Source organism: Phyllopteryx taeniolatus, chromosome 6 (genome assembly GCF_024500385.1).
Source record: "Phyllopteryx taeniolatus isolate TA_2022b chromosome 6, UOR_Ptae_1.2, whole genome shotgun sequence".
NCBI classification, from domain to species: domain Eukaryota; kingdom Metazoa; phylum Chordata; class Actinopteri; order Syngnathiformes; family Syngnathidae; genus Phyllopteryx; species Phyllopteryx taeniolatus.
The window spans coordinates 17,499,412-17,514,357 of NC_084507.1; the positions used below are offsets into that span (position 1 = coordinate 17,499,412).

Sequence of the window (14,946 nt, forward strand, 5' to 3'; positions counted from 1 at the left end):
TTCAGCATTTTTCTCTGTATACCGGTACTTACTGAAATTTCTTGAAGACTGAACATTCTATAGGAGTGAATGGTTGACTATATGTGGCCTGTGATTGACTGGCAACCGGTCCGAGGTGTACCTAGCCTCTCACCCAAAGGCATCCGGGATAGGCCCCAGCTCACCTGTGTCCATGAGAGCAAGCGCTATAAAAAAAATGATTAAACTGCATGACAGATTATATGAAACTGAGACATTGCATAATAATTAAAGAAGATAGCTTAAAAATTTATTGTGCCAGGTTTATGCAAGGAACCCCATTCATGTATTTCAGTCAACGGACAAACATAATTGCTATTACATTATACAAAAGAAAACCCAACACAATACACATCTGCAGTTACTTTAGCTATGCTAGAATTATTTATGAAGAGTTATCTCTGACCCAAGAAAACCATTTCATAACTTTCTAAACAGTAGACCACAATGCTTATGATCTCGTTTGTTTCTGTTTCAACTTTTTGAATGTATTTTTTCCCATTCTATTCTTGGCTTTCATGGGTGTTTTTCTCTGGTTGGCCTGTTTCTTCTCAAATCTGCTCCCAGCCTCTTTCCCTGACTTGAGTACTTTCGTTTCAGCTGTCACAGGTGCCTTAGCCTCAGTCTCTCCTTCCATCTTGGCGACCTTTGCTTTTTTCGGTCCAGTAGGAGAGTTCTTTTTGCCTTTAGACTGGAAGTGAGGTGCTTTCTTGGCTGCTGTTCCGTTTGTTTTGGCCACCTGTTTTGAGTTGCCGGCCTTAGCAGGGACAACCTTCTTGGTCTTGTCTGCTTTGGCCACTTTATCATTAGGAGAATTGCTCACCTCTGTCGCCTCAGGAGCATCTGCCTTATCTTCTTCTATATTAGGGACAAAAAGAAGGTGATCTCTTTATAAACTCGTCCTTTAAATGTCATCATGTTGTGTGGTGACAAGTATTTACCTCCCCCTGTGAGTTTAGTTGGAATCACATTGGAGAATTTCTTAAACTTGGCCACAAAAAAGCCGTCCATGTTGTGCGAGTGGGGGTAAAAACGCTTGGAGAGCCGCAGAGAAGGGTGGAACCGACGCTCTTTGAACCTGGATGAATGCACAAATGTCAGTAAGAATGCTTTTGACTTCAGGGAAGGGGGGCTACAGAAGCCCACAAACAGCGGAAGTTAGGGATCAAGACGAAGAGCAAAAATCCGCGATTAACTGCAAACTATGATCCCAAAACCCTTTATCATCATTATCATCATCTTCAATTATCTTTAAAAATAAATGGTGTACAGGTTATTTGATTTTAAAAAAAATTGCATGTTGCCTTCACAACCCGCAGAAATATAAATTGTCAAGTAAAACTTAGATGTCAGCTCAAGTATTTTAATAGCCACTTAGCAGAGCAAAGACAGACTCCCTAACTTCTCTAACGACACAGGTTAAACTTAGATCCTCTCCGACAGAACACTTGAGCTGTATCACTTAAACATACTTCATTGACACAAAGTTTCTACTTTCTTATTAGCCAGCACTTTGTCGTCATCTTGTGGTATTTTAGGCTGTTACAGAAAGCATAAAAATACACAGATAACAGCAAATATGCTTAGCGGTCAGATAATTGTGACAGCTTTAAAAAGCAGGAAAGATTTGGCCAAAATGACTTACAGTACTCACCCCTTGTTTGTCAAAACTGAACTGAAATACATTACTTCAATTCATGCAGATGTGAAAGGCCCACTTTGACTGTGTTTGCCTTGGACCACACCACTGTGCCAGCCCACAAACTGTGACAGCATGGTGGATCACTTGCCTATGCTTTGATTACCAAGACAGCTAGCCAGCCAGCTCACTACACTACACTTCAAACGTTACTCGCGGTTATATGCTTCATTTTGGTGCTGACCTGCGACCTGGCTGGCCACTGTGGGCTGCGCAGGCTTCTCTTTACCGATCGACTGCGAGACACGTGGCTGGTCCGCTCCCCACGTGAAAGCCAGTGAGCCGTTCCGCCCAGCCCGCAGCGAGCGGCGCCGCCTTTCCCCCAGGGAGGAAAAACCTAAGTGAACTAACGCACTCTCAGTAGCAGTGAGAGCAAATATATGATAACAATACAATTACAAACCAAAATGTTCAGTTGGCCACACTGTGTAGGCTTGCTCCGCCCCAGTCGTCATGGTAACGTCCTCTTCATTTGTATGAGACAGAACCACCACCCCCAAAACGAGTGATTTGAACCAGAGTTTGCCAGGTGGATGTTAACTGTATTGTAATTATTTATCCTTTGTCAAAGAATATCAAAGTCCTTTTATTAAGGCACCTGGGAACTCTTAAATTGTAAAAAGGAATGTACAATATGCCTACTTTAAAATGTATAGCCATAGTCAGTTTACCTGGTGAAGCCCTCCTTGCCAAAATCCAGTCCAGTGGGAACCAATTTGACATTCCTTTTCTTTAAAGCATAGTCCACCACCCATTCGTTCTCCTCCATCTGGCACAACACATTTTGTCACACAAACCAAACTTACATAGCACATTCGTAGCATATGCAGGACACAAACCATGATGGAGCACGTGCAGTAAACCAGATAGCCTCCCGTTGTCGACTCAGCGTTGACAGAGTCAATGGCGGACAGGAGCAACTCTTTCTGCAAGTGGGCAGCGCGCTGGATGTCTGCTTCATCCTGTCAGGAAAGTCAAAGCATTATAAACACCATTGCTGCAACTAATCAAGACGAAGGGCCACATCAAATTACAAGAAAAAAGTTGTCGAAATGCAAAAAAAAAAATGATATGCAAAAAGGACGTAATTTCACAAAAACGTTTTTGTCAAATTAAAAATGTTCTGGCAAAATTTCAACTTAAAAGTACAACATTGTAAAATGACTTGTTTTTACTGTCATATTTTAAATTTTCTTTCTTGTAATAGTTCAACTTTTTTTATCATAATTCCATGATTGCATACCCCTTACAATACAATACAATTTCTTAAAATACTGTACATGCCACATAAGCACTGCAAGAATTAAACAATGAATGGTGGGTTACCTTGCTGGTCTTCACAGCAGGGTCTTTAGCGATGACTCCTGTGCCTGAGCATGGAGCATCCAGTAGCACTCTGTCAAAGCCCCCCATGACCTGCATTTGAACAAGTCTTAGTACACAACTATAGGTGCAACTGTTTCTAAAAACATTGACGTGAATCACCTTAGGGAATTGCCTGCCGTCGTAGTTGCACACCACAGTGTTGGTGACCCCCAGACGGTGGATGTTGCCCACCACGCTCTTCAATCTGTCAGCGTTGGCATCATTAGCAACGATCACCCCTGTGTTTCTCATCAGCTGAGCTGTGGGTGGGAGAATGCATTTGCATACAGAGTTCAATATGTAAATGCATTTTCCAGAAACAATCCAATGCGATCCAATTCAAGAGCTGCTTTTATATACTGCTCCCTAGCTATTTCAGAATCATCTTTATTTGCCAAGTATGTCCAAAAAACACACAAGAAATTTGTCTCCGGTAGTTGGAGCCGCTCTAGTACGACAACAGACAGTCAATTGACAGAGAACACTTTTGAGACATAAAGACATTGAGAAAAACAGTCACTGAGCAATAAAGGGTTGCTAGTTATCTGGTAATGCCGGTACAAACTTTTTATTTATTTATTTATTACAATTGTGCAAAAAGATGCAGAGTCCTCTAGCACTTAGAGCAGTTTGAATGACTAATATACCAATAGTCCGGTGCAATGACCATTGTACAAAGGGCGCTGAGACTTCAAGGAATTTATGCAGTTTAAAGTGCTTGTAGCGTGATAATCTGGGACAATATTGATTGTACAAATGTCGCAGATACGCCTCATTCAGTGTGCAACTGGTGCAGATGCTACTCTGGCATGAGTGGCCAGTATTGGTCAACAACAGATATGCAAATAGTGCAGCGTGGTGAGACTACTACAGTGAGTGCACGAGTAATATATAATTGGCCCGACAGAAATGTGACAACAAACTCAAGACAAAAAAATTGGCAGCATGTTGCAATTAAATTGTAGGTTAGGTGTTTAAGAAGTTGATTGCAAGAGGGAAGAAGCTGTTGGAATGTCTGCTAGTTCTAGTTTGCATTGATTGGTAGCGCCTACCTGAGGGAAGGAGCTGGAAGAGCCAGTGACCGGGATGTGGAGGGTCCGAGAGGATTTTGCACGCTCGTCTTAGTTCGGGCAGCGTGCAAGTCCTCACGGGTGGGTAGGGGGGGTACCGACAATCTTTTCAGCAGTTTTGATAGTTCGTTGCAGTCGGAGTTTGTCCTTTTTTGTAGCAGCACCAAACCTGACTGTGATGGAAGAACACAGGACTGACTTGATGACTGCTGTGGAGAACTGCCTCAGCAGCTCCTGTGGCAGGCCGTGCTTTCTCAGAAGCTGCAGGAAGTACATCCTCTGCTGGGCCTTTTTGAGGAAAGAGTTGATGTTGATCGCCCACTTTAGGTCCTGAAAGACTGTAATTCCCAGGAACTTGAAGGTCTCGACGGTTGACACAAGGCAGCTGGACAGCGTGATGGGCAGCTGAGGTGAAGGATGTCTCCTGAAGTCCACGATCATCTCTACAGTCTTGAGCGTGTTCAGCTCCAGGTTGTGTCGGCTGCACCACAGCTCCAGCCGCTCCACTTCCTGTCGATATGCAGACACGTCACCGTCCTTGATGAGGCCGATGACAGTGGTGTCATCTGCAAACTTCAGCAGTTTGCCAGCCAGCTGCGTTGAGGTGCAGTCGTTCATGTAGAGAGAGAAGAGCAGCGGAGAGAGGACACAACCTTGGGGTGCCCCAGTGCTGATGCTGCATGTGGATGAGGTGGTCTCCCCCAGCCTCACCTGCTGTGTCCTGCCCGTCAGGAAGCTGTAAATCCACTGGCAGATGGCAGAAACAGGATGGTACTTCGCACAGTTCCAGAGATCTATTGAAAATCTGTGTGAAGACTGGAGCACCCTGGTCCGTGCAGAATTTGAGGCAGGATGGGGACACATGGTCTGGGCCTGCCGCTTTGTTAGTCTTTTGTTGTTTGAAGGTGCGTCTCACATCCCGTTCATGGATGGTTAACGCAGAAGTCAGATGTGTGATAGTGGTCGGTGGTGCGGCTGGGTGGGTGTGGGGTGTGAAAGTGTCCTTTTCAAATCTGCAGTAGAAGGTATTCAAGTCGCTGGCTAGTGTGCCATTGTTCTCAGCTTGGGGGGATCGTCGCTTTTAATTGGTCAGCGATTGGAAAGCATGCCAGACTGATTTAGAGTCATTAGTTTTTAAATATAAAATGCTTAATTTGCTTTTGTTTTATCTGTGAGTTTTACAGTAAACTTCAACTGGGAGTGACAAATGAACAGCTTCAAGCACGCCTCGCATTTGGAGAACTGTGCAAGTGACAGCGTGAGAACAAGTGCTAAGGAAGACTTTAAAAGGTGTGTTTTAATATGTTTAAACATGTTTTAAAAGGTTTATGTGTGTTTTAATGTTTAAATGTGTTTAATGTTTGGGGAGCGGCTAAAACTATAAAGCAATATTTTTATATGGGCTCTGACTCTCTCTGTATCACCAATATAGGTGGGCGTGGAATGTATCCCCCATGATAAACTGTGATTCACTGTAAATATATATATATATATATATATATATATATATATATATATATACAATGCAGAGATCAGACCTCTGCCAAAGCTGAACAATCCTGAACATGATTGGATCACTTTCCCACTTGGCCCTAATACAAGTGGATTGTGACGATGAAAGGTCGCAGTACCAAAGTAACAAGAAACCTGTTGTCTAAATAATATTCATCTCTTGTATTAGATCTCATTGGATGACAATGTAGGTGTATAATTCACTAAACCAGTTACCAATATATGTGGTCTTTCCTCCCGGGGCTGAGCTCATGTCCAACACAGACTCCCCCTCCTGCGGTGAGAGCGCCATGACTGGCAGAAAGCTGGAGGCTCCTTGCAGCATATACTGACCAGACAGGTACTCTGGAGTCGCACCTGTGTCATAACATAGCGATAAACGTATTGAAAGGAAATATCCATGTGGATTTTAATTGTATGCATTTTATTATGCAGATGAGAGTTCACCATCGTTAACAGGAGGGTAAACTTACCAATAGGGACAGAGGAGTCGTAAACGACTAAACCCACTTTGGACCACTTTCCCAGTGGATCCAGGTTCACCCCTCTGTTGATCAGGGCCTAAAAAGCAAATCACTCAATAAGGAGTTGAGTTGTGAGGTCACTGAAGGATATGTTTCTTTGTTAACATCAAACGATGACAACAAGACATTTTTGTGACGCCAGCAAGAGTCAATATTAGCATTGCAAAGAGGCGGTCATTTCCCTAAACCTTCCATAGATGATGAATTATGGAAATATTCAGTTTGAAAATTTCCCTGGGAATTAATGAGCCGTAAAGGTTCATTTATATATAAGTATATCATATACAAAAAACCACAACAGCTTGCGGTTGGAGTGGCCTCTGTGTGCATGGCATTAAGGGATGTACAGTGCAGGGTAGAAAGTCAACTGAATTTGTATTAAATGTTTTAAGCAAGACTGCTTGGACGTACAGTACACATCCAGCCTTAGAGTATTTTTGCGTAGTACTAATTCTGGTCAAAAGAACCCCATTTGAGGGCACTTACCTGAGCAAGGTCCCTCCTCCTGGTTTTTAATGTGTTTGTGCGAATAGTGACAGGTCTTTGAATTTCATTTGCCTCAAGGAAATCCACCAGCTGTTAGTGAGAAGAACATCCGTATTAAAATCTATCACGTGATTGGGTAATTCTTTTTTTTTTTTTGTCTAAAAAGGTGTCTTGACTTACGAGTTTAATTGACTGAAAACATGCCTATCTCAAATAATCTTTTCATATTTAATTGAATAGAAATGACAATCAATGGAAGCCCAAGATTGTGCTCCTTGTGGTGTGCGCGCCTTGGCCGCCAGGGGGCATTATACTACAGACACACAGGAAGAACGGTTTCACAACTGACTCAGTAAGCTATAGTAATGTTAGTTGTTTTCCGCAGAGGTTAAGGAATATATTCCTGAGTATTGTTATATTGTCTGTCTACATCTGTTGCTTCACCATTTGTGCTCATATATCCATTGCTTTAAATCATGTCAATGCCATTATTTAGGCCATGTCTGCTGTTTTGCATTCTGCGTTAGCATTATGCTAGCAGACTTTCCTAAGGCAAAGTTATATGGATGTTTTAAATACGCGATGTGGAATCCTCTTTGTTTTATGTCTAGTTTGACAGTAAACAGCTTGAAGCCTCTTTTTGATGATTGTTCACGATCTACCAAATTGCTGCCATCATCAAGTGCTGGTATCTCAAATTTATGCTCGCAAGGCAAAGCAAGAAATTGTCCGGGAGACAGCCCATATCTCAAAAACTCGTAAGTCAAGTCACCCTTAAGTCAAGGTAGCACCACTGTATTTGAATACACACCTCCGAGAGAGGGAAGAGGTTGATGAACTTCTCGATGAGGAACCTGTTGTAGCTGTAGTAGGTGCAAAGATCCTTTTTCAACAGAGCAATGTACTCTCCTCGCTCTTTCCCTGGCTCTCTTTTGGACGTAAAGTTACAGAGGACGTCAATGTTGTCCTTTATTCTTTGGTGGACCGTCTTCAGGTCGACAGGCAGCACTCCTGTGTTGTACAGATAACAAACAGATAAAGAAGAAGAGGGTTTGTGTCATCAATCAAGAAAACACTGTTGAGGTCAGGGGTGTTTAATTACTCAACTAAAGAGAGTACCAAGTGTTCATACTGTATGTACAAGTCTTGCATATGGTTAGATTTGGATACACTCTTTTGATTGGTCGACGGAGAATTGATACTTCCTTGTTACAATGGCAACTGCCTCATAATGGGAGTTTCTTTTCCTGTATGCCCCCCCTCCCCCCCCCCCAAATTATAATGCAGTGTGATGAAATTAATTGCTCCCGGCACAACACTAATGACTGATGCAATGGTCTGAAAAGTGCATACAAAGCAGACAAATGTCAAAGTCTGACAACGTTGTACAATTTGGAGCTCGACCCAGATTTTGATGAAAAATATGTTTACACATTTTTTATCATAATGCATGCCATATCTGCTCAGCATCTTTGGCTTTTTGTGACATTTTTATTTTGAAACAGAAGATGTTGAAAAGAAGAATATCCACCAGAAGACACAGTTGGTGTACAAGTTGTTTTGTCCAGTGTTAGGGAGTGTTTCAGTGTCATAGTAGTCAGAGATAATCGCCAGTACTCATTTGGTTCTCTTAAGTGATGTATAAAAGTTTTAACAATGTTACTTTGGAAGGTTTCTACTTTGTTTTTTTTTGTCTTCATTAAAGTTAGTGCGTTACAGGGCTTAGTGTATCTGTCATCAAATACACACCCACAGTGGAAACGTTAAATAAATCATGGTGTGGCGTACCAAACCAAACTGTACAGTCTTCTCTCGCTATATCGCAATTCACTTTTTGCGAGTTCACTGCATCGCAGATTATTTGCTATATCTCTGGATTTTGCTGTAATTATTTTTCCACACGGACTGTTACTGCTGACTCACATAGCAATAGGCATGAGCCAGGAGGAAAGAGTGCTTTGAAGACAATGTCCTAAGTTTGTGATCATTTCACAGTTAAAGAAGCTGAAGTGCAATCTGCCTATTGCAGAGTCCAACTGGCTTAAGTTACTCAACTGGACATCTCTGGTTAAGTAAACAGCATTAGCTACTCGAATATAGTCTACTACCACTAGTTACCACCGCAAGTTAGAACCAAACCACCTGGTTTGGATAGTGGGAGGATGGAAACAGCCACTGGTGCTTTTTTTAATGGCTTTATTGAACAAAAACTGTATTTAAAAAAAATCAACTTCTATTCTTACTGACGGCCTCAACTGACACCATTACGCTGCACACCCAACGGCTAAAGTTAAAGGCAGTAAATACAGTAGCAACCCTTTGTACGTCCTCATTGGCTGACTTCCACGTCACTCAACAGCCCAGGGCCGCATTTTAAAGTGGCACTATGCAGGCCTAATAAACTGCATGTAAATTCAATACAGTGTTCCCTTGCCACTTCGCACTTCACGTTTTGCGGCTTCAGTGCTTCGCGGGTTTTCCCAAAATAGTCATAAAAAAAGAATAAAATAAAAACAATTAAAAAAAAATAAAAATACAGCCATATCGGCAACCATATTGCGGAAAGACGCGTTGCGCGCGAGAGAAGGTTTCCCTGCATGCCAAACAAAGAGATGAGTTGACTCAGAGGCTTTGTACATGCCTGTACTGTACTGTACATGCCACGGGCACTCATACAAGCATGAGTGGATTTATCCCGTGAGCTGATTGGCTGCGCATCATCGCAGCCTCACCCAACATCTTCCCTTGTTGTGTCTCGCCAGTCTCGTCCACATGTTTGACTGTCTCGCATACTGTATCTTAGAGTTGTGTTCGTGATAACTTTTTCTGTTTAAGCGACTTTTTTGGATTAGTTAAGCCCTTACAATGCCGCCCAAGCGCTGTGTCCCTGCGAAAGCTTCCTCCATGGCGCCCAAGAGGAAGAAGAATGGGGGGGAGCAAATCCTACTTCGCGGTTTTTCACCTTTCGCAGCGGGCTCTGGTCCCCATTAACCGTGAAAAACGAGGGATCACTGTACACCACAGATGCTAACAATACACCACAGATGCTAACAAGCCTACCAAATTTGATTGAATAAACAAATCGCAAAGTATATAAAAAAAATTTGGTTTCAAAGCTTGAATAATAAGGGCCACCTCAGATGCTGTGGGCGTGTCGAATGGATGTGCCAAAAGGAATCAAACATACTGAGGGAGTGAAAGCTTATACGATGTAAAATCACATTAGGAGGCTCAACTTCAAAATTGAATGGTTATTGTGGACTATAATCATAAACATAAGCACACAAGTCAACTTACCCCCGTTGTTGGTGACATAATGTCACAGCTGAACACGGCACCTGACGACAGTAGGAGGTAGCCCAGGTAGTTAGTCGGCACTGCCCCATTCCAAGTATCAAGTTACCCGCGAAGCCATGTTGTCTCTTGTGAAAGTTTACAAAACTATCCGTTGTAAAATGTGCACTTCAGACTCGCGCTGATGTTCATCGCGCCACCCGTCTTTAAAAAGTCAATCCATCGCTTCTTATTTCCACATTTTTTGGAAGCTTAAAAAAACATCACTGAGCTGTTCTGTAAATCGAGGCATCCAGCGAAGACACATTTCCCGAATGTAGCCATCGATAGCTTGCTAACTGCACCCTTAAGTGGTAAGTGGGCCTTGTTATGGAAGCTAAGCACAGCTAACACTCAGCTGAGAAGCCAAACAAAAGGACGTCACTTCATCCTTATATAGTGGGGGAGGGAACTCGCACTAGAAAGTATACGCCCCAGCCCAGTGATGTCATGCCCTGCCCACAAAATCAAGAAAATACAAAAGGTGAAAAAGATGCTTTTAAGCTATATCTCAACAATCCAGCACTATATTGTTATAAGTCTTTGCATATGTTTTCAGCACTTCAAACATATTTAATGTATTTAGACAAAACATGGATATCTACTTAGCGCCCCTTTAAAGGCAGGTACACGTTGAACGTCACAACTACTATCGTGCAGGATATGTTGATGGTGACTCCAAGTTGACACAAATAATTCCTGAACCTCATGATATACTGATTGTTGGTAATACAGTGTATGCATTAAGATTTAAAATATATATAAATAATACAAAATTACTTCGCAGATTATGTCTATTGTGGGGGTGGTCTGGAATGTAACCCCCGTGATAAATGAGGGATTACTGTACCGCTTTGTGGAAACATGGCTGTAGTGGCAAGTGGCACCAAGATGAAAAAACAGGAGGCATCCATTTGATCAGCGCGTCTACTAAACAAAGGCCGCTGTTGGAGTAGATTTGGTAATTACAAAGAACTTAATGGAACTCACCTTCCTTCTCACTCTCCTCTGCCCCAGGAAGCCTGAACTGATCCAAGTCATCTATGTTGGTCTGTATAGTTTCTTCCTCATCTTCATCTGATTTCTTATCATCGTCTTGGTCATCGTCACCCTCCCCCTCGTCATCATCGTCGTCTTCGTCATCATCACTCTCAAGCCCCATTGTTTGCTTCAGCTTCTTTTCCTTCTTGGCTGCACGCTCGATAGGAAGAAGCTAGAAAATGAAACAAACAGGAACAGGAATTAAGATGAATGTCACCGAAGTGAATGTGGGAACATTTCCAAAATTACTCAATCTTTCCATTTTTTATAGTGCTTATGGCAATAGGTTTTTGTTCCATCAAAAAACAAATTGTCCACTTATATCTGCATCCATCCAATGTTTACATTTGTATACCTTCACCATTACCACGCATCTGGGTAACTGCCCAAAGTGTGACGTCAGTGCAAACACTATGATTGATAGAATGACGGCCCGGCTTGTGGGACGGCCCGGTGGCAGCCGGCGTAGGCCGGGACGCGCGCCGCATGACACGGAGGTCCACCAGCGAGGGATGCGTCAGGAGCCGCGGAGGTGGGTACGAAGTGTCCATAGTCAATGAGTCCTGCAATTCACATTAGTTCCCGCTGCTAGCTGTGTTCTTCATCAACGCACGAGCTGAGCGATCCACCACTAAGTTGTCGCTCTTTGATCAGACTGGGTCAGCTCGTGCCTGGCTCCGAGGAGGGTGCTCGTTATTTTTTACTGTGACAAGACCACGACGAGGCATCGAGGCACTTTTAATGCCACAATATTGTGAATAGCGTTAGATCCCTACTGTTGATCAACTGTTGTAGCTTCTTTATACTCGTGCGGGCGGCGACCACGCTGACGTCACTGGGGCTATCCCGCGCGCAGTTTTTAAAATGTACTGCAGTTCCCCTCCAAGCCGGGGGTGTCGCTACGGCTGGTATTGGCTAGGACACCACAGGGTGGCGTTTCCTCTGCATTTTTTGGCCATTTCCAGTACTTTTACTTTGCATAACAAGGAACAACAATGGCGACCGTGGAACAGTGTCTGCTAGAACAAATGGACCTAGATGACCAAATGATACGTTTAATTATGCTGCAAAATCGATCAAGAAGGTGGCGACGGCGGTGGTATGTGGAACCAAGGGGAACGCTGAGTGCATCATCACAGCATGTGACTAAAACGGACCAATCACGAGAGATGATCTCCGTGGCATTCTACGCGCAGCAACAATTTTTGCCATGTGCGTGTCAAGTGACGAATAGGGGCCGCGCGGCCCAATGCGTCAGTCACGTGATGCAATGCAGGCGTTGTCGGCCGCGTGAGGGCGGGAGTATAAAGAGGCCTTTCGGCGTCGTCTTGGTCTCATGATGTCAAAATGGGAATAGCATGTTTGTTCAAGAACAGCACGTTGTGAAAAAACTACTGAAACACTGAACAGGTGGACATGTTGTATTTCACATACCTCCTCTCCGTCACTTTCTTCTTCCTCTTCAAGTGCACCATAGTCATCTACCATTTCTTCATCATCGTCATCCTCCTCCTCTTCAACCAGTTCTTTGATTTCCAGTTGTGTGTTCATCTTTGCCTGATTCTTTCCTTCCTTCTTCGGCTGCATCTCTTCAACTTCTGCCTTCTCCTCTTCGTCGTAATCGTCTTCTTCTTCCCAGTGCTCGTCGCTGTCATCCTCGCTGTCAGATTGATCCAGTTTGCGCTTCCTCTTCACCGGCTTCAGCCATTTACTGTTCTCATCAGTGAAGCCTTCAGAGAGAAAATGTGCTCAGTCATTAAAACAATAACCACTTACAGAATCATGAATTGAAAAAAATAATACAAAGAAGATAGAAATAATAATACATTCATGCAAAGACTTTCCATAACTTCTGCTAACATCCCAGGCTAAACAAATAGCAGTCGTGAAGTATCACGTCAACATACTTACTTAACATCAATTACTACTTTACTATTCACATGGCTTTGTTACCATCTTATGGCATCTTGGGGTGTTTCAGAAAAAGCGCCATAATACACAGAGATTCCCCAAACATGTGAGCTTTTTAGTGAATAGCTTAGAACAGGTTCCACAGAAAAACCGAGAAAAGGTAAATTTGTAAAAAAACTGGGGGTTCACTGTATAACCATAAATATATATGAATATTTACTTGTGAATAGGTGACAAGGTATAAATGACACTGCTGGGACCCATTGGTGACATTAAAATGCAATGATAGTAAGCTGAAATTAAACACTAGTTATTAGTAACACTGTAGTTACCTTTCTTATCCTGCTCATCAGCACCCTCTTTAGCCTTTGTCAAATTATTGGCAACTCTTTTAGCATTCCTGTAAAAATAAATCATAAAATGAATGATGAAAATGCAGAAAACTATACATACATACATACTACACATACAACTATACTGTACATTTATGTCATATAATCCAATAATGTTTTACCTTTTCCTGGCTCTTCTTGACTGACGTTTTGGCTCCGATTCATCTGCAGGCAGACAGCCAAAGTCAGTGAGAAGGATTTCAATAAGGGTTATTTTTATTTTGCACAACAACATACTCATGTACACATTTCGTATAGTATAATAATAATAATAATTAAAAAAGCACATAGTCACCATCTTTTATAAACTTGGCCAACTCTGTCTCCGCCCCTTGCTGCTTTCTGGCTTTCTTCCCAGGACCTCGCTTCACCTTGTTGGTGGGATCCAACTTACGGCCCATGATTTCACGCTACAAGGACACATTGAAAAAGACAAAAACGCATGCTCAGCACCTGTGCAAAGTAACAATAAATAAAGATGCACTTTTCCTGTTTGTGAATCTAAGGACAGATATTGTGGTTCGGCAAATTTTTTTTTTTGTGTGTGTTTTTTTTTTATTTTTTTTTTAAATCACTGCATATAAGTGGCATATAATATCTTATCAATTGTCACTTCACTGACTTTTAGCCACTGGTTTAAATGCCCTTCCATCCATTTTCTATAGGACAGGTGAGTGGGAGTGTATCACAGCTGACTGGCAGGGTACACCCTGGACTGGTCACCAGTCAATCGCAGGTCATATAAAAACAACAATTCACACTCAAATTCACACCTATGAACAATTTAGAGTCTTCAATGAACCTAACATGCATGTTTTTAAGAATGTGGGAGGAAGTCAGAGTATCCAAAGAAAACCCACACAAGCATGGGGAGAACTTCCAGGCCCCAGAGCTGAAATTTGAACCCAGCACTTGCAAAACTGTGAGGCAGATGTGCTGGGATGTGGGAGGAAACAGGAGTACCCCCAGAAAACCCACGCAGGCACGGGGAGAACATGCAAACGCCACACAGGCGGGGCCGGGATTTGAACCCCGGTCCTCAGAACTTCTAACCAGTCGCGCACCGTGCCTAAAGTATACAATATTAGTGAAATTATTTTAAAAGTATATAATATACTGAGGTATCGGTATATTTGGTAACGTGGAGTAAATAAGTAAAAATACATTAGAATTCCATCACAAACTGCGTTAACGAAAATTAGGCAAATAGCAATATCATCATTCCGTGACCACAATGCCCACGTTAGATATTCACGTTACGTTGTCATTGACAACGCGGTTGTATTTTTACGATTTGACAGTCACAAGTGACCATTTATTGACCAGTTTAGACGCTTTAGCGGTTTGCAAAAATATGGCAGTAAATGGGAAGAATTTACCCAAACAGTGCACATTACTATGGCAAACATCGTTAAAACACCAACCGAATTGTTTTCTATAAAGACAACGACAAAACTTACGTTTTATCCGACTTCTGATTTTAAGTAGTAGGACGGAAAAACGCACACGTGAATTTCCCGACTACACGTTGTAGATGAACTTCCGGTGCACAAGACTGGCGTCATAATGTGACGTATTTTTCTGATAACACACGC

General features: G+C 42.5%; 1 protein-coding gene across 1 annotated transcript; it reads right to left on the reverse strand.

Moving 5' to 3' along the window:
- Positions 1–246: 246 nt before the first annotated feature.
- Positions 247–14,922, reverse strand: nop2 (NOP2 nucleolar protein homolog (yeast)). Its single transcript, XM_061777569.1, has 16 exons — positions 14,812–14,922; positions 13,647–13,761; positions 13,474–13,516; positions 13,292–13,359; positions 12,483–12,778; positions 10,998–11,220; positions 7,486–7,685; positions 6,675–6,764; positions 6,138–6,225; positions 5,881–6,021; positions 3,203–3,342; positions 3,044–3,133; positions 2,557–2,679; positions 2,389–2,486; positions 960–1,096; positions 247–876 (listed from the first exon to the last, which is right to left on the reverse strand). Exons 2-16 carry the CDS (start codon positions 13,750–13,752, stop codon positions 470–472), a joined length of 2,250 nt encoding a protein of 749 aa, XP_061633553.1. The 5' UTR covers positions 13,753–13,761; positions 14,812–14,922; the 3' UTR covers positions 247–469.
- Between the last annotated feature and the right edge of the window lie 24 nt (positions 14,923–14,946).

Excerpts from the sequence above, each read along its gene's own strand:
- nop2 (XM_061777569.1), bottom strand. The coding sequence starts at position 13,752 with ATGGGCCGTAAGTTGGATCCCACCAACAAGGTGAAGCGAGGTCCTGGG. Across the intron at positions 7,686-10,997 it reads AGAGGAGAGTGAGAAGGAAG|GAGTGCTGCCTGTCGACCTG; the intron begins GTGAGTTCCATT and ends TGTACAACACAG. Across the intron at positions 877-959 it reads AACTAAACTCACAGGGGGAG|AAGAAGATAAGGCAGATGCT; the intron begins GTAAATACTTGT and ends TCCCTAATATAG.